The sequence below is a fragment of the Fundulus heteroclitus genome, unplaced genomic scaffold (assembly GCF_011125445.2).
Source record: "Fundulus heteroclitus isolate FHET01 unplaced genomic scaffold, MU-UCD_Fhet_4.1 scaffold_79, whole genome shotgun sequence".
Classification (NCBI taxonomy): Eukaryota; Metazoa; Chordata; class Actinopteri; order Cyprinodontiformes; family Fundulidae; genus Fundulus; species Fundulus heteroclitus.
Genome location: NW_023397241.1, coordinates 1,179,911 through 1,200,190, shown reverse-complemented (window position 1 = coordinate 1,200,190; position 20,280 = coordinate 1,179,911). Strand labels below are relative to the sequence as shown.

Here is a 20,280-nt window from a genome sequence, read left to right as displayed (position 1 = left end):
TGCATGCATGCATACGTACGTACACACGCACGTATGCATACATACGCCAGCTGACAGCTTTGCTAGGGCCCAGGACAAAGCAGTCTTTTTGGGGCCCCCCTCTACACCTGCCGCCGCCACCACACACACACACACACACACACACACACACACACACACACACCAAAAAAAGTCAACCTAACTGTATATTTCATGCCCTGGGAATCTCTGTATTTTATACTGGATATTTTCAACCCATCTGTTGAATTTAGTGCACTAGTTGATATTTTCTTCATAAGAGAACAGCAAGCACTGCAGCCAAAATATGGCTTCTTTTGACCTGCTGTATATTAGCCAGTCCCTAAGCTTGATGTATCATAAAACTGTTGACCTTCCGGGTTTTGTGATTTTTATTTTACTATTACAATTAAATAATAATAATAATCTTATGTTCATAGTGTTTTTTTTCCTAATCCACCTCTTATATCTTTCAATCCTTATGTAATTTTGTCTGTGTTGTGTGCACCTGCCTGTTGCTTTAATCCTATAAATTTCCCCGTCGTGGAATTAATAAAGGATTAGCTAATGTTACCTTATCTTAAATAACACTTTTTAATATATGTACTGGGTTCTTTCATGGTCTTAATTACATGTGTGTAAAAAATCTGTGTGGGCTCCAGTAACATATGATAAATAATATCTACTTTGAAAGTTAACATGAACACCTGCTGAAGACCACTCTGATCTACCTGGATGTATTCTGGAGGACTGAAACGCCTCAGTCAGTGATGTCAGTCTGTGGGTCTGTCGGGGCAATGACAGAAGTTTTGTCTCCTCTCTCCGTTTCTGTGGCTCAACGTTTTCTTGCTCATGTTTTTTCACGTGCTTAGATAAATTTGTTGTGTTTCCACTGAAATTACCCACTTTTTACAAAACATACAGCTTGATTTCATTTACGTTAAAATAAAGCCAAACGGCGCTACTTTCCCTGTTCATGTTTTTCCGCTGCTGCGGTCTCTCTCAGCAGCGCGATTGTGTGTTGAGTTTGTGTGAGAGCTGAGTGGGTGGGCCAGGCTGAGCCTGCGTGCTGATTGGCTAGCGCCAATCAGCGACACTGACTGAGCATTTTAATGGTCAGTCAGTGTCAGTTTTGGGCCCCCCCTCTGTCCTGGGACAACTGACCCGTTTGTCCCCCCCTGTCGGCGGGTACGTACCTACATACATACTGTTGTGATATTACCGCCAGGATCATCAAAATAATTGATCTCAGAATGAATTCTGAACAGTGGAAGGGTCACAAAAGAATTCCACTCTGCCCGTAACAGGAGACCCCCAAGGCTTGGACGGCCCTTTTTCCCAGCAGGAGGTCAGCTGTGACCACTCCTGTTGAGATAAAACCTTTCTCCCACAGACAAAGAATCTCTCCTCTCTCCAGACCTCTTCTCCTGACTCCAAGCTGCTGAGGCAAACTGAGCACCAGCACTCAAGGAGAGGGGGGAGCCATGTGACTGAAGGCCTCCCGGAACCATCGATGGGGCCTGGAAGAGGCCGCGAGCTAAGTGGGAATGAGCCTTTCTGAAACTCAGTTCCTCCCTGGCATAGGGAGAAACTGCCAGCCGATTCAAAGATAAGTCTCTCACTTCTGCTTAAAACAGATGCCGAAGTGAAGGAATCCGTCTATGCCAGTTTTGTTCTGCTTTCTCAGCGCACCACAGACTGAGCTGGTTCCAGGCAACGCAGAGCTGAAAAGCCGGCACAGAAGCAACGTCCCCATGCCGAGGAGAGATCTGCTTAATTTGTGACTGCAACCGGGGTCAGAGTCTGCCTGGAGGACCAGGCTGTAAAGCTAACACTAGCCTGCCAAGAGCCAAGCGCTAGCCCGCTAGCGCTAACCAACAACTTCCTCCTTCAACGCCCCTTCCGTGAATGGCCAAACTGAACAGAACTGAAAAGGACAGGTTTGGGCAGCGGGCTGAGGGTGAAGTAAAAGGTTTATTGGGAAAATATTTGTAAACCGTGGTGTTTAGAACAAAGAGCTAACCGGTAGCTCGCGCTAGCCAAACTGCTATTAGCCTTGCTAACATCCGGTTTCGGACCCCTAAAAAGGAGTCCGTTTTAAAGCATAAAGCGTAACTGTTCTGCTCTGCCATCCTCCGATGGTGTTATAAGCCTTATTCCCGCATCAATATGGTATATTAATGCCGGTTTTCAAGGCAATTTCGGCAACTTTATGTCATAACCTCTTAGCTACCGAGTTGCTGCAGCGACCCATGCGCCCGGAGGGAGAATCGCATTAACAACTCGGTCGTAAAGGTTTAAAAGATTTTACAGAACAAACCGGTCCTCAGAATATTATTTTAACAAATAATGTTTTGTTCAACTTGGGCTTTGCATTGTGAATGGATTGAAATACATGGCAAATGTGTTAACTCCATTCCATGTTTTTGTTAATCAGATCTGCAGTGAACCAGGAGTCACTGAAGTATTCTGATTATGATCAACCACTTTTGTTTGTCTTTTTTTGTTTTTGCATGTAAATAGTTCCTTAGCTTAGCTTTTTATCTTTATTTTGCTTAGTAGTTTAGTTAAGTTTCACTAGCCTAGTAGAGAGGATTTATTAATCGAAATATTGTGTTAATTCAGGTAAACAGCATTACATAGTGATGTTCTCTGGATGTTCATTTTATTTGTTATTAAATTCTTGAACTTGAAAAGAAGCTGTCACTCCTTTATTCTATGTGTGTGCAGGTTTTGCTGTTAAAAGATCGCTAGTGCTCGAATTCATCCCTTTCAACCGTTGTCTTGATATCAGCTTAAGAGCTGATCATCACCAGACAATACTTAACAGACAGAGAGTTATTTACGAAACATTAAATAACTTTTAACAGTGTATAATGGCACAATACATACCTACATACCTACATACATACATACATACATACAGAGAGAAAGAGAGAGGTATAAATGTATATATTTATATTATTTTGTGTGGAATGTTGTATATATATATATATATATATATATATATATATATATATATATATATATATATATATATATAAAAATGTTTGTATATCTGAATATCTGGAGCGTGTAACAAAGTAATTTCCCTCTGGGATTATTAAAGTATGTCTGATTCTGATTTGCACACTGTTTTTTTATTCTCTTGTAGTGTTAAATTCTGATCACTGCTGCACTTTATATTGTAATGCTGCCTACTCCACCTGCAATCCCTTACAATGTCCTAAGCTGTATGCAACGAAATTTCATTCTGTATGCACTCTGTACGTACATGATAATAAAGTTGTCTAAGTCCACGTCTTCGGCCCTCATATTTTTTCAGTTTTGTGTCCCTCTTATTGGTATAAGAGTATGGAAGCAAAATATAATGGAAATACACATTAACAAACCCTACCCTATGGAGTATTTATGCATGGAGTCACTGTCCAAAAACAACTGTTGTGTATCTCTGTGCTGCCCTGTGATAGACAGCCGACCTGTCCAGGGTGTACCCGGCCTCTCGCCCATTGACAGCTGGAGATAGGCACCAGCCCCCCGTAAAGAGGGATAAGCGAGTTGGAAGATGGAAGTATTAATCCTAAAACTTGAAAAAGTGTACTCTATCAGCTGTCAGCTCCTCCCAGACCCCCTTCTGACAACATTTTATCCGGGTACGGTCAGAATTACAACGGAGCTTCCAAAATAAGGTTAAACAAAACAAAAACAACTGGACTTCTATTCTGAAGCTGAATACTCTCTAATGACTAACAACTCACCATTGTGAGTTCCAGGTTAATCTTCATGTAAGTCTGAGCTCTCCACACTACTCTGGACATTTTGAATTGAGAAAGCTTCCTGGATGGGAAGCAAAACGTCTTCAGCTTCAGAATAGAACTCATTTTGATTTTTAACCTTTTTATTGGATTGATCCTGACCTGGATGACTGAGAATCTTCACCAGCATACAATGTGGTTAATGTCTAAACTGCTGTATTTACCTCAACCAATTCCTCACAACAGCCGCTTGTCCCAAAATATTATAAACAAAAGTAGGCCAGTAATAATTTAATACAACATGAATTTGCTTCGTACAAATGACGAAGGAATATTGAGAGGAAAAAAGTAATAGCCCTTGCCACAAGTTATGAATGCGTACATGACACATGACTATACAACATCTGTTAATGCAGCAGTGCTTACTTTTGTAAACCCAAAGCTGTGTGGGATATCACGTCTTCATTGAGGATCTATGAAATTCCAGATGCAGTTCAGAGACAGGCAGCTCCTCTTCAGGAGTTTATGTCAAAAGTTTTGAAAGTGGCTTCTGGGACATTCATTCGTCTCTAGTCTGACATGTTTTTGAGTTAACATTGTAGCAGAGAGGTCAGTATTTACCTCTTCAAGTTCTCCTGCTCTGAGTTGTCCAGGGCTCTCAGCTTCGGAGCATACAGCAGCACAATGTCTGATTGCTTTGCTTTCTTGTTGCACTGAAGACAGGAGAAAAAAATGCCAATAGTCAAAAGAAAGCATGCAGTTTTATCATTATGACAATGATACGCTTTCAGTTAAGTTAGAGTGGCCTTACACACCTGTGGACATTTAGCAGCTGAGCCCTGAGCCTTGAGCCAACGCTGAATGCAGATGTTGCCAAAAACGTGTCCACAGCGCAGTGCAGACAGCCGGTGTTCACCTGCTGTGGTCCATACCTCAAAGCAAATGGTGCAAGTATCGCCTTCACTTTCCGCACTGTGAGATGACCAAATTGAAGACGGGGCTTCAGGGGCTGACTAGAGATAATAATATCACAGTTAGTGGTGCAAGTGGGACAGGAATCCTTTTCGATTATGTACAATAAACATTCTATAGAACCTGTGGGACCATTTTTTCCACGGGCACTTTTTAGAGGGACTTGGAGTAAAGAGCGTAGTAATCCACAAGCTCTCCTTTAATCCAGCCATTGATGAAGTGCCTTTAAAAACCAGTTACCAAAAGTGCTCTAAAATGATCTATGAATTTTAATATCACACTTTTATTGTCATCCTAATATTTCACCATAGAGAAGCAGTAACAGAATACACAGTAGCTATGTTTACAAGCACAACAATTTTGGGATTAGATTTAAATGTATTCAGATTAATAACCCCAAAAAAAATAATCAAAATAATCAGATTGCACCGTTTATATAGGCACACAATCAATTAATACCATCATAATGTGCATTTATATGCACCTGCCTCTATTCAGAATACAAGCACTCTGACATGCGCAAACACAAAAAAAAAACAAAAAAAAAACAGTAAATTCTGTCCATGTTGAGCAACAAAAAAATATTAAACAAAGCAGTATTATACGAGTTTGTCTTCCGAGCACCCATGCTGGACAAGGAACAGATTTTAATTACGATCGAGTTGTTACTAAATAGATCATTTTTAGCTGTTTTAATGCTGCGAATAGAAAGATTGTTTCAAGAGCCCTGACAGTATTGCTCCCCAAAGCATTTCCAGCACTCAAAAACGTGGAAATACGTCATGTTTACATTGGGCGCACATGCACACTTGGGTCAGTTTGCCACATTTGGAATAACTTGGTCCTGAGAAGTTTACATGCAAATTGATCAGATTATCAATCGCCATAAACCACACCTCTTATTCGGGTTACAATTTCATGCTGATTGAGCTTAATCCAATGACAATATTTCGATTGCCTCGTTTAAATGACACATTTTAATTCTGATCAGCCCTTTATTCTAATTACTTTTGTCCATGTAAATGCAGTTATTGAAGAAAACTAAAAACAACAAATAATGCAGTAGAGACAGCTAATGTGAGAATATATATATATATATATATATATATATATATATATATATATATATATATATATATATATATATATATATATATATATATAAATAATTGAGACACATCTAGTGTGTTTAGAACAGGGATGTCCAAGTCAAATACACAGAGGGCCGAAAAAACAACTTTGCTACAAGCCGAGGGCCGGACTTGTTCAACGTTTATTAAAACATATTGAAATGATTACACATAACCTATTGAACCAAGACCTAACACAGTGTATATTATTTAATAATTAAATTAGTAAAGCAACATTTGGATCTGTCAGTAATTTCAAGTGAAACAATTTTCAACAGACAAAAACAAACTTCCTTCAAAAAAAATTGCATGTTCTGTACAATAAAAGAATAAAGCAATGTTTTGTTATGGCTCTGTCAGTAACCTCAAGGGAAAACATTTTCAACAGGCAAACAGCAAAAATGTAATTAAAAACAAAATTGTAATGATCTGAGTGTGGATGAACCCGGTATTCAGCCAGACACGGTCTCCAAGCGTTTTATGGTGTTCATGAGAGAAACAGATGGGTGAACAGAATCCAACAGATCGTAAGGCAGACATCCGGACAACAAACTGGCAGCGATCAGAACTGGGCGGAACAGACAGGACAGGTTGAAAATACACAGGATCAAGGATCTGAGGGTTCTTACCAAAAGGGACCAGACTGAGGCAACGAATGAATGGATGACAAGAGACAAAACAGACGGGGAGCAGAGAACTAAAGCAGGCTTAAATAGGCGGACAGATAGGTGAGCTGAAGGAAACTAATCAAGGACAGGTGGGCGTGATTAAAGGAGCAGACAGGACACTAGAAAATAAACCTAAGACCTAAGATAAAACCGAACAAACCAAGCACAGAACTAAAATCAGAGCTAAACAGGGCTGACTAACACAAAAAAGAGGCTAAACTAGAATCCAAAACAGAAATAAACCCAGAGGCTGGAAAGAGCTACTTAACCAAATAATATACATAAACCAGAACAGAACATGACAAAAATATGTTTCTTAATATCAAGAAAAATACATAAATAAAAGTGCATGCATCATAAACTGAAAATGCATTATTGTGCTGCTCCATGATCCTACCCATCACTGCTTTCAAATAGTAAAATAAGAAAAAAAGAATCAAATCAGTTGTTTTGTGGCTCTAATCTGCAATTTTCCCTGAGTCCACTTAACTGAAAAATAAATATGAATAAGGACAATAAAATCTATGGCAAATCATTCAAAAAAAATCCTGTCATGTTGAAAGAAATGTAAAAATTTAACTGATTAAAAACTAAAACATACTTTACTGCTCTGTGATGTTCACTTGTCTCAGGCAGAGCCTGATACTTGGTGGTGTCTGATCTTTTGTACAGTATATCAATGTTCAGGGTTAGACTCTGAGCTGAGGAAATCCTCAGGATTGAGTGAAGGTGATTATCAGTAAGACGGCTCCTGTGTGATGTTTTGTTTAACTTCATTAAAAAGAAAAGTTGTTCACACAGGTATGTGCTGCCAAACATAGAGAGCGTCCCAGCAGCTTGGATGTGCAACTGGGGCAATTGTGTCAGGGATGAAACGTTTTTTGTGCTTTTCATGTTTGGATTTTTTTTCTCCCTTTAACAATCAAACACACCGAGCTGAAATCAGTTGTCTAAGGAGGCGGAGCGCACTGATTGCGCTCCGCAACTGCTGCGCGCAGGTGTTAGCAAACGCTGATTGAAACCAAAATAAAAGGAGCCTGGATGGAAGGAGAGGGGAGCTGATCCTGCAGGTGACAAAGACAGACACGCTGCCGAGCGAGGGCAGGTGGGATCCGCACGCCAGACACAGATTACCGGGAGGTGAACAGACAGTATTGGGCTGTTTGTTCACCTCCCGGTATTCTGTGCCTGGCGTGCGGATCACATCTGCCCCTCTGCCCGCGCCTTTAAATAGCGCTCCGTCTCGATCAGAGTATCGGCAGGAAATGCATATTCTGACGGAGTGTTGGTGGGGGGATGCTGGAGTTTTCCTGCTTCTTACTTTTAGCTGGATCGGTCTGAAAATGGGTGTGGCACGCCAAAGAGTGGAACAGTGCTGGAGTGCCGCAGAATTAGCTGTTGATCAGCAACAGGGTGCGCTGTAGACGGATTGCCTCCGCCAGAAGGAGCATTATAAGCGAATGATAAATGGTGACTTTTAAGGACCATTATTGAATCTTGGACTTTTAAAAAAGGGAAAGGGACTGTTTTATCATGCCACTATTACGGTGGCTTTTGTTGTACTAAAACATCTTGTGCTTGATTGTTTTGCTGTTTGGGTTTTTGAGTTGCTTGCTCCCCCTTGTGTCAAAGAGTGTGGGGCCATATTGGTCACACGTGCAAAACGCCAGCGGGCAGCTGTGCCCTATGGGCCGGTTCTAATAGTAATTAAATATCATTCAGGGGGCCATAGATAATTCATCCACGGGCCGGAAGTGGCCCGCGGGCCTTGACTTTGACATATGTGGTTTAGAACAAAAGGGCTAACAGGTAGCTCACGTTAGCCTTAATTCTATTAGCCTCGCTAACATCCAGTCCCGGACATTTCAAAAGGAGTTTGTTTAAAGCACAAAGCTTAATCGTTCGGCTCTGCCATCCTTCGATGGTGCTATGAGCCTTATCCCTGCATTACTATTGAATATTAATGTTGGTAAAGGCAATTTTGATAACTTTATGTTGTAACCTCTTAGCCACCGATTTGCTACAGCGACCCCAGACGCCCGGAGAGAGAATCGCATTAACAAACTCTGTCGCAAGGGTTCAAATGATTTTACTGGGCAAATCAGTAACCAGAATGTTATTTTCTCAAAAATGTTGTGGTTAACTTGTGCTTTGCATTGTGAATGGGTTGAAACACATGTCAAATGTTGTTCTGAATTAGTTAAGCTAATTTAACCACGATTCACATTCTTTAAGGTGAACTTTGGTTCTTGAACTTAAACAAAATATTATTTCATCAAATAATGTTTTTTTAACTTGGGCTTTGCATTGTGAATGGATTGAAATACATGCCAAATGTTTTTAACTCCATGTTTTTCTTTATCAGATCTGCAGTGAACAAGGATTCACCGAATTATTCCGATTATGACCAACCACTTTTATTTTGTCTTTTGTTTGTTTTTGCGTGTAAATAGTTCCTTAGCTTAGCTTCTTTTTATCTTAATTTTGCTTAGTAGTTTAGTTAAGTTTCACCAGCCTAGTAGAGAGGATTTGTTAATCGAAATATTGTGTTAATTCAGATAAACTGCATTACATAGTGATGTTCTCTGGATGTTCATTTTATTTCTGTTATTAAATTCTCTGACTTGAAAAGAAGTTGTCACTCCTTTATTCTATGTGTGTGCAGGTTTTGCTGTTAAAAGATCGCTAGTGCTCGAATTCATTCCTTTCAACCATTGTCTTGATATCAGCTTAAGAGCTGATCATCACCAGACAATACTTAACAGAGGTTTATTTAATAAACATTAAATAACTTTAAACAGTGTATAATTGCACAACATGATTATGATCACAAGAAACTTTTGCATCATCACCCAGAAGCTGAAAAGAAAAGAGACAAAAAGATTTTTCACACCTCACTTATTATCTCAAGGAATTACTTTAAACTAAATATTTTAGGCTAAAATAATAAACTGTTTATTGGTGGTGTTTTTTTCTTCAATCCCACCGTTATGTTTAGTAATTTCTGCCAAAAGCTGCAGCATTTTGATTTAATCCATCTGAATGCAGTATTTGCAAGCCCTACTCTGATTGGACGGAAAGAAACCTGTCTGTAATTGGCTGGTGAGGTGGACAGTTTTTGAAGTCAGGAGCGCACAGACAGAATCCAGCCCCCGCACAGCTGGTGTTGAGCATGGAAGTAGCAGGTCACGGGCAGACATGGAACCAAGCGTGAGCATAGAGGATTGAGAAGAGTTTATCAGTTTTGAGCGCGCGCGTGATGTTAAAATGCTGAATACCTGTCTCACTGCGCGCTCAAACAAAAGACACAAATATCGCTCCCGAAGTGGGTATACGTAATTCTGACTGAAAAATAAGTGGTTATACGCCATATACCCGCGTACACCTTGGACTACACTGTCCGACTTCATGTGAGATCATGAAACATACCGCTTTACGATCAACCGGAAACAGTTCCACGCAAACACGCGGAATCAGTTATATCTGATAATATATCTGATGAAACTGTTTTTATGACCGTATTTTTTTTTTTTTTTTAAAAGGTATTTTTAATGCCACAGATAATCACATTTAATGACTTTTAATGCCAATTAAGGCTATAATTTTAAAAAATTCCATCACAGTACTGCAGTCGGACATCCCTTGAGAAAAATGTTCTGTCCCAACGTTGGGTTGAGACAAAGCACAGAGACCCTCCAAGACAGGGCTGAAAGATCATATATGGCCAAATCTCCTTTAATGCTGTTACATGAAAGTGCTGCCATATTGATTGTGATCGTTCAGTGTTGGATCCAATAGAATTTATAATCAACTGTGAATTGATTACAAATTGCTACCTCTACAATTAATCCATTTTGACTGACTTATTTTAATTTGTTTTCCTTTTTTGTGTTTTATTTAGTAGCGAGTAGTCTTTCTAGTAGTATCAAACAGAATAATTGCTGTAACAGGGAGTTTAATAAATTCCAACTAGCTCAATCACAGTTGTTTCTGGTTATTTTGAATCAGCAATTGAATGGTCTCTAAGAGTTACCAAATTACTATATGGTTCTATCTAACTGTAGATGACACAGACATGCACGCACAGACACACACACACACCCTTACACACAGTATTAACTAAATTTGTGAGGCATGAACACCAACACATACGCACACAAACACATGTTCCATCACCTTTATGAGGACACTGCACTAATTTCTTTAAACACCAACCTGTGGAAAATGGCACTGCACCATTTTTTGGTCAAATGTTGAGATTTGGGAACAAATTCGATGAGGCTGTGTATCTGAAGGAGGCTCAGCTGACACATAACCTTTCGTGACCTTGAACATCCCCCTCCCCCCATTTTTTAAACACTTCTTAGTGTAGTATTTCGACCTAACTCAGAGTACCATCTCTCGGTGATATTGAACGCAACACTGATAGCGGCTAACAGCTAGCATGTTGTTAACTGGACATAGCCCTAGGAAGGACCTACAGAGTTCTATATTCCCAGGCTTGTACAGCCTTGGAACAGAAAGCACCACAATAAATTTGGGCCAGCTCCGACAAAGCGTCTCCCAGTTATGAGGTGTCAACTTCTTGCCACTGTCACATGCAGCAGAAACGCTCCACAACACCAAAGTTACAGAATCTTAATGGTGGCAGATAAGGCAAAAATGCCTCATTTAATGCTGAGCTTAACCATCACCGCAATTACAACGTCTTTGTTAGTCAGGGGTTAGAGAGCAGCCTTGGATTACAGCCTTACACTTCTGCGCAGGTGGTACGATTATACAGTTGGCGTCACATCAATTATTGTACAAGAATGATGCCCAGAAACTAGATTCTGCACTGGGCCAGACTAGCAGATTTCTTATATTGTTCAGAAATCACTACATTATGACACTTGATCAAAACATTTTGCAAAAGTACCTTGAGGTCCTGGATATTTGAGCCTGTCCTCCCACTGACTGCTGCTAAAACAGCTATAAGGATAAAGAAACATGGCATTTTAAAATCATAAAAAGTGATTTTACAGAACACGGATAAATAAAACTAATAACACAATTTAGCACAGACATGATACACCACCAACTTTAAATTTCTGTCAGGCTTACTGGGAGCTCTTGCTTCTTGTTGTTGGGAGTGTTGGGTGGAAGTATTAGGAAAAAGATGAACAGATAGTGCAGGTACAGAAGCTCCCACCCCAGCAGCGCTGCTTTCTTCTCTTTCTTCCTCACCCTCAGATTCACTGGCCTCAGTGGTGCTGCCCGATTCTGGCTGAGCTGTACTGGCAGCTGGTGCTCGGAGCAGGAAGTCAGGGAGCCCTCTGGAAGGTGTTGCTGTCTGGCTGGAGTAATGGACCCTGAGACCCTGTCTGTAGTACAACCATACGTTCAATACTGCAATGTTGCTTTGGACAAAGCACAACAGCTGGAAGAACAATGTTAAGTTTACCACCTGAGTGACCTCCTTATCGGCACCCCTTGAGTTGCTGAAGGCATTGCTGTAGCTCCATTCACAGCCCTCTGACTGAAGGCCCAGGTGGCAGGAAGCCTGAGCGTTCCCTCAACAGCCTGCTGTGCTACAGCTCTGTCATCCTCCTCCTCATCCACCTCAGTGCTGCTGCCAGAATTTGAGCTGGCATGTAGAACGTTGGCATCCTCAGCAACATCTTCAACTGCAGCTTCTGGCTGCTCACCAATACCAACCGCTGCAACCACAGGTGAATCTATATCCATGGCCTCCATCTACACAGAGTAGAAAAAAATAACCCCTATGAAAAACACTTCAACAAAAAATTTCCATAAAAAAAGTCATTTCTAAAGATATCAGATCATTGTATCGAGTCATTGATTTGCAACATTCGCTCTTCCTGGATGAGCATGTAGCCCGAGTGGACAGTCACTTGCATTGCGCTGTCAACGTTGCAGCAATCCCTCAAACTGAGCCTGCATGTAGCAACAGCGGAATGGAAAACTCCCCTTTAACCGGAAGAAACTTACAGCACACGGGTGTTAAGCTCCAGTCCTCCAAGGCTGGTGTCCTACAACTATTGGATGTCTCCCTGATCCAACACACCTGAATCAAATGGCTGAATAATCTCCTTGATATGCAGTCAAGGAGATTGTCCAAATACCCTTATTGAGTAAGGACTCTTTAGCCAAAGCGGAGGTGCGTGAGTGGTTGCCAAGTGCTGTCTGAATATTGCAGTCAACACGGAAGGAGGAAGGGAAAAGGATCCTGTGTGCTTCCTCCTGTGGCTAATTTAGCATAGGAACCTCACAACGTCCCATACCGGTGCTAAGGAGCGCTAAGGAATTTCAAAATCCTTTGAGTGACATGACATAAGCACAGCCCACCTCACAGAAATCCACTTAGATGTCCAGAGTAGAGAGTGCACACTTTGTAATTCAATTTCAGAAGGCTGTAGGCCCAGATTTGTCTCAAATCATCCATGTGCTTTTCCGTCAGGTAATGACGTCAAAGTTATAGGCTGTCCAAAATCGGCACAGCAGTCTGAAGCTCCCTTCCTACGCACGATGGTGTTCTTATTGTTGATCCCATGAAGGGTGGAGGAACAGGAGATAGGAGCTATAATTAAGGGTATTTGGATGGAGCCAAATTCTCCAGAGTCCTGCTAATGACCTGATTATTTGATTTAGGTTTGTTGAAGCAGAGACACGTAAATGGTCCTCGAGGACTGGAGTTTCACACCCCAGCCAGAGCAGAATAAGGCTCAGTGTGAACAGCCATCTGCAATGATCACATGCAAACGTTTAAAATACCGAGGACCATGTCTTGACTTCCAGTCATTTTCTATAAAATTTTATTTACATAGCAACAAATTATGTTGTTAGGATATCAACAAGGTCAAGTGGAACGAATTGTTTATCCCAGAACTGCCTGCCACACTTGGATAACAGCACACAACAAGGAAATGACTAATCTGTCTGATAGCGTCCCGGAGTTGACACAGTCTATCTACTGAGGACGCAGTTTGGATATGTACTGCCTTTTATGGGTGTTAACCTAAACTCCTTTATAATGTTTGAATGATGAGCAATCGGGGGTTCTTGCCGATCAAGTGCCCATCAGCGCTGATATGAATGTAACTCTCTGTCTTAAGTAGATAAAATATAACTAAAAGCATACTATTCTGTTTTATGCGTCCTACAATCAAGTTAATATTTTAGTGGGGGTCGCCTGACTGGGTAAAAAGAGCTGGGTCCACTCAGGGTGTTTCACCGCCAGAAGGGTCGGTAGACATTAACAACTGGTGTTTCTGCCTTCGGACATTCCGTTTTCCGGCCAGGACCTTACGGAAGAAAAACACACAACTCTCCACAGAAGGTAAGGAGATTCCATTTATCTCCTAGTGTCTTTTGCTTTCTGGAAGGGCTGTTTTTTGCATTACTTGGGGCAGAGAAACGGTTTTTGATTAACCGGTTGCAAAGGTGTCGATAATTACGAGTAAGGCGCGCGCAGGCTTTGGTTTAAAGTCCAGGGACCCCATAAGGGTCACAAAAGCCACCAGCCATCTCGGAAATTGGGTTTAGAGTCCCTAACAATCTCAGAGATGGCTTAAAAGCCAATTTTCCGGGTAGGCGCACAACCACCTGAGGTGAAAGTCCCCGCAGTCAGGAACAGGCTTACGAAGCAAAATAGCTGGTCTAGGAGGTGGGTTTCGAGTCCCTTTGCTGTGTGAAGACGAAAACACTGTTTTTCTCTGTTCGTCTGTACACAGTAATAAAAGCCACCCTCTGAAAATTTTGTGCATCGAGAGGTGGGTTGTAACTGGCCAGTGTAAAGCAACCGTACAAGATAGAATGAGGAATAGGAAAAAAAAACAAAGAAAAAGAAAAGCGAAACTTTAATAAAATGAATAAAAAAGGAAACGGAAACGGAACTAAAAGGGCGTTACACCAGGGAAGCGTTCACGTGGGGACCGACTAGGACTTCTGTTGTGGATAAAATTGTTCGTAACTACTAATTGTGACGTATACCTTTCAAAAATGGGTAAGCGTCCATGTGTCTGCGAGACATAGAGTTGTATCCTTGCGGGGCTGAAGAGTAAAACCGTGTTTGGCCAAAACATTCGGGGGTCGTAGACAGCGCACACTCTCCACTTTTAAACTAAACGGGAACTTAACACGTTAAAAACATCTTTCGGCATTGCCATAGACATTTTGGAAAATATGAAAAACACAGATCTGTGTAGGATAGTGAAAAAAACAGGCCTGCATGTGTTTGTCTGTCTGAATGTCATCGTTTATATGTAACTATGTATTTGTGTATCGTATGTAACTAAACGTTCATCTGTGTGAAGTAATGTTCATGGTTTCAAATTGTTCATTTGTTTTGGGAGAACTGCAGCTCTGTCATTCAAATAATGTTTTTAATCATGACCTGTGTTAACTAAAAGCTGAAGAAAGGAAAAGAGAGACTTCAATAACAAAGTTTGTTTTCTTTCCACATTAAATATCCGCCCAAATTAAATTGTTACACTGAGAGATTAACATGGCTTGAACGAAAAATATTTCAGCTTTGTTAGAAATTGGAACTGGTAATAATCTGTACATAAAGCTTCTTGAGTTTACTGTATGAAATTAGACCCCATCACTTGTTTTTAGCCCTACAGTGATAAAATTACTGAGATCTCATTGCTTGTAATAATAATGATTCATCACAAACCAGTCCATTTGAAAGAGTTTAGATATACATGATCTTTGATTTAAGTAGATGTAAGAAACTGTGCTTTGGGTTTGAACAAAACTGTATGAAACTAAATATGGTTTCTTTTTCTAAGGGTTTTCTGTTAATTTATTTTATTTCCTTTTTACTTGGAATGGGGTACCGCGCTCGAGCTATTTTTAGAAACACAACGTCACGATGACGTCACATCACGTGGTACGCAGTGGGGCAAATTCCGGAAAGCCGCCGTTGTTTTGCTGTAAGAGAGACGTGCGTTAGCCTAGGTTTTACTCGGTAAACGACTGCTTTTTCCAAATCTAAAACCATGGTTCTTAAACATTGTTGCTATGGAACGTGCAACAGCGACTTGAGTTACGCTGATCGGCCGCATATGAAGGATGTTTTCTTCAAGACTGCCAAGGAGAAATGTGTGCGCTGGGACCGGGGCGGTCGGCCTACACAACAGTTCAACCCGGAAAAAGTTACCAAATTCAAGTACATATGTAGCAAGCATTTTGTCGGAGGAAAGGGCACAACCGAAGAACATCCTGACCCAATTCCAGCGACATCAAGTCAAGGTAAGAGTATTTTGGTGGCCGACATGTTAATAAAGTAGCGCCTGCTACCATGACAGCATATAGGCTATCATGGTAGCAGGCGCTAACATGATAGCCTGCTACCAGGATAGCTTACTCAAAAACATTTCAAATGAGAAACATTAAACATATACCCATTCCTGGACGGTGATTGCAAACAACAACAACAAAAAAAAAAAAAACGGCCGACGCTGCCATGATCGCCGCGCAGGAAAAAAAAACAAAGCTTACCGTTCATCAACTCGGCCAGTTTTCCAGTCTTTTTAAGCCCTCGAACCTCAAGCCATCGTTTGAGCTGAAGGTTGGTGTGTTCTTCGACAGTGCGACCAGTAATCCGTGTGCCTGGGACATCGTCTTGGGAAAGTTTAACGGCTGTAAAGTCGGTCATATCGCTGTTTCTGTTGCGCTTGTAATAGCTGGGTTATCCGTGCTTTCTCTCCTGTATGCCCTACCTAAGCGGCAAAAGGGGCGTTGCTCTTGAGACGGTGACGTCACGTGCGCGGTACCGCATTTGAATGTTACTAAAGAGACATTTAGAGTATCACGAAGGCCACACTTAGCGCATAATCAGTTACAAAACCATCTGATGTTATTAATTATGCTGAGCTAAGGCGAACCACAGAGGGACAATTTAACCTGAAACAGGACAAAAGATATGATAAACAAATCTGACCATGATGTAAACATCCAAATGTTTATGGCGAGGCTGGGTTCAGTGTGTCCTGGCCTGAGGGGGCATGAAAAATATATCAGCAAAATTAAAATAAAAAGGCGAGCTTCTGAAGGTTAAATTCTAATTCTAATCTCTGTTTGTTTTTGGGTTGTGTTATCTAAATATATAATCACATATATAATAGTGTAGTTTAAAGTAATACAGATGTTAACTTTAACCCAGTAACCTAAATAGATGAGGATGTATGCAGAACAAAGGGTAGATTCAGACTTCAGTAAGTGTGTACCAGACACGGGGGGAGCAAGTAGATATATGACAGCCTTGTGAGCAGATAATGCTTTTAAAATTCTTTCTCAAGGTTTCAATGTTGTTATAGTTAACTCCCTGGAACCAAGCTAGGGACATCGTTTACATTTAACGGTCAAAGGTCAGGAAACAGATGTTCTCAGCAGACTCAGTGTCTCAAGGAAACTTAGAAAGAAGGTTGGTCCGTCCCCCGCTTGGAGCCGTCCGTAGGTTCAAAAGGAAAGTACGAACGTGTAAGCCTTGAGACACACTTATGACACGGGCAGAGAAGGTTAAGGTATCCACGGCTGTGATAAAACTTAGCATTTTAACTTGCAAGTGTCTCCCACTTTGGAATTCCAAATTGTAATAAATATATGTTAAACTGTTTTTGCCTCTGAATTCACTGTCTTTTCCCTTTTTGACAAATCATTGACCGGGTGAAACGAGACGGGCCGTTAGGTGGATGGGCCCCACGTGAGTCTCGTCAAATGGTGCCGCGACCTCCGGATATGGCTGTGAGTAAAGAGTCATTTTGAACATTGGACACAAAGGAGGACTTTGCTGCAGCATCACAGGTCGAACAAAAAAAGGTAAGGAGATATTTTTTCTCCATTGGCAAAATGTTAGATGTGTAGGCAAAATTAAGTGATGCTGTGGTTTAAGATACTCTCTTCTCAAAATATCAGAGAATGAACAGTACAAATAGGTTTAAACAGAATTTATGTTGAAACCGAGAAATGATTGAATGGGATTTATGTGTATGTCCACGTCAGAAAACCGTAAAATAAGAGAAATAATAAAATAGAAAATATACAGTTAAAAACAAATGTTGAGGCTGTAAAATAAAAGACAATAAAAAGATAAAATACAAAAATAGTCTCGGAGTTGGTCAATCCCCACTCCAGACTGACGAATCTGGTGATCTTAGAACTGAGATAAAACGTTGTCTCGGAGAAAGGAGACTCTCCACAGTAACGTAGCGATAGGAACTGCCGAGAATACATAAACATCTAAAAGTTGAGACTAGGACAGCAAGACCTTTAAAGTGAGCTGTAATAGAAGACGATAGAGAATTAAAAAGGGGCCCCAGGAGAACAACTTGAGTTGTTTTCTAGCATCAGAATGGGATTCTGAATGCACAGCGGTTAGACAAGGCAAATTTTTAAATAGATTGTTCCGCTGATATGGAAAGGATGCTGAGATCCTTCTGTGCGCGCTGCTGTCTTTGATCTATGTGTTTTTTGTTTCTGTTTAACAAGTTTGTTTAGGTAAGAATGGGATCCATTGTGTGAATAATCAAGAGCAGTCCGCGGCTCCGGTGTGAGTTTGTCTCTGTGTGTATGCGCGGCTTCGAAGTCTCTTGTGTGTGTATGAACGGGTGGTTACGCATGCGTATGTTTGGCTGTTAATAGCTTTTCACGTATTGTTTTTACGGTGGAAAAGTACTGAGTCAGGAAGCTGTGTGTAGCCGGTCACAATAACCAGGATCATGGCAGAAGTATTTGACCAGGAGTTTCAGGACGACGCATGGGGATCTGCCCTTTGGAAGCCCTTGGGTGAACAGGTAGAGGCGCCGATGGGTTTTGTTGAAACGCATTAAAAGTTAGACAAAAAGACCCAGTCGGCGTGGAGACAGAAAGTTCTTGGAGCTGTCACGGCAGAGGAGAAACGGCTGGAACATAGCGAACCCCTGGGCAAGTATCTGGTGAAACAATATGCTAAAAGTAAGAAACACCTTAATGATTGTGTTCAAAGACAAAAATCAGTTGGTTTGTTGCATTTTGGGAAACGTGAGCAGCAAAAGGCAGATCGAGAGGTTAAATCATGGGAAAAATTGTTGGTAATTTGGCAGGAAATTAAACATTTGTTTGAAACAAAAGTAGAAACAGCACAATCTCCACCTCCATACAATTTAAACACTCCTTCTGGATTGTATCCAGTCCTGGATGTAAGGGGTGGAGAATTAGTGGTGGAAACGCTCCCGGAAAACACCCCCAGGGGCAACACATAAAAATGTGTTGTGTTGTTGAGTGTCGGCTAAAAAGCCGACACTCAACACCCACATACGTCATTTAATGCTCCACCCATATCCCCGACCCCTTTAAAGTCTTGTGAGCCTTTCTCGCTCGAGCTGCTCGCAATAACTCGTCTCAGTCTGTTAACAGGCCTTCCTCCCCGCCTATTGCCCATCCCATCTTTCAGATGACGAAAGCAGGCCCTGAGGAGCATGCGTTGCAGCCTCAGGAACCTGGAGTAAGATCGCCCTCTAGGGGCTGTTCTTCTGTATCTTCAGAGGACACACAACAAGCAACAGGCTTAAATCATGTTGATCTTAATAAAACAGGAATTAGATCACCAGCAGCATTGACTAATGTCAGGTTTAATAACCCACATTCATCAGAACCTGAGATAATGTTAAAATGTCACTTAAAGGTGTTTGGCAGGAGGACGATTCCACTGAATTGTTAAATGTTCCACTGTTGGATTTCCCCTTAGAGGGAGAAACGCATGCTGAAGAAGGCATGGTTGATAATAATGGGTTGTATCATTCTACTGAAGAAGCAGAATTTGCCAGGAAACAGAGGGCATCACGCACTCGTGATGTGAGGAGAAATTTAAAGGATAGCTTTCACAGCATGCATTCAATGACAACTGGTTCTCAAGGTTCCACTAGTACCAAACACACAGGTTTAAATCCAAAAGGGATAGATCTAACTTGGGTGAATTATTCAGGGAAGCAGTCCTGAAAGGAGTGCCTCCTTTGGTGTCACAGCTGATGAAACAGAATCCTGAGATGCCTGGTTGTGAGTATGCCCACTGGGAAAAAACATCTTGTACATCATTTGCATGTGGCTCAGGATGCAGAGAAAAAGTATAAACTAGAGAAAGAGGACATTCATGATCAATTAATTAGATTGCAATTATTAGATGCTAAACATCAGTTGAATAAACGTAAACCAGAAAAAACTGAACACGTTATGGTGTCAGCGGTTGCATCCCCTGGGGCTCCATCCCCAATGGTGACACCTCAGTTTAATCCAATGCAAGGGGGAGGCATCCCCCCTCCTGTTTTTTATCCTCCATATAACTACAGATCTGCGGGTTCTGCATTTGGACTCAGATGGCGATTTGGTGGACAGCGTGGACGGTCAGGTTGGGGCCATGGTCTGAGAGGACGAGGTGGATATGGCGGACCTGAGAGAGCACCTGTCGACATTTGTTTCAACTGTGGACAAGTTGGGCACTGGGCGAGGGATTGTCTTGCCCCACAGGGAGGCGAGATTGTGCCACCGAACCCTAATATGGCCCCGCCTCCGCAAGGTCAGTACCCCCAGCACGGGGAAAACTTTTATGGAAAACTTTGACACACCCCTGAGAATAACTCCATTAGCATGTGTACCGCAGACCCTATGCTGCCAGCGAAAGTTGGAGAGGATCACATGAACTTTTTAGTTGACACTGGAGCCACATATTCCACTATTATCAATCAGCCATCTGCCTCTGTGCTGTCGACTAAGACT

General features: G+C 41.4%; 2 protein-coding genes across 2 annotated transcripts in view; both read right to left on the bottom strand.

Moving 5' to 3' along the window:
* LOC105922322 (trimethylguanosine synthase) overlaps positions 1-20,280 on the bottom strand; it is a 351,997-nt gene that overhangs the window by 118,230 nt on the left and 213,487 nt on the right. The gene's annotated exons all lie outside the window — the stretch shown is intronic.
* The window catches only part of rfwd3 (ring finger and WD repeat domain 3), a 77,924-nt gene that overhangs the window by 43,267 nt on the left and 14,377 nt on the right, over positions 1-20,280 (bottom strand). The window contains exons 2-6 of the mRNA XM_036134306.1: positions 11,969-12,258; positions 11,626-11,885; positions 11,441-11,493; positions 4,568-4,765; positions 4,374-4,465 (exon numbers count right to left, since the gene is read on the bottom strand). Coding sequence (XP_035990199.1) covers positions 4,374-4,465; positions 4,568-4,765; positions 11,441-11,493; positions 11,626-11,885; positions 11,969-12,258 — 893 coding nt within the window. The remainder of the gene's footprint in view (positions 1-4,373; positions 4,466-4,567; positions 4,766-11,440; positions 11,494-11,625; positions 11,886-11,968; positions 12,259-20,280) is intronic.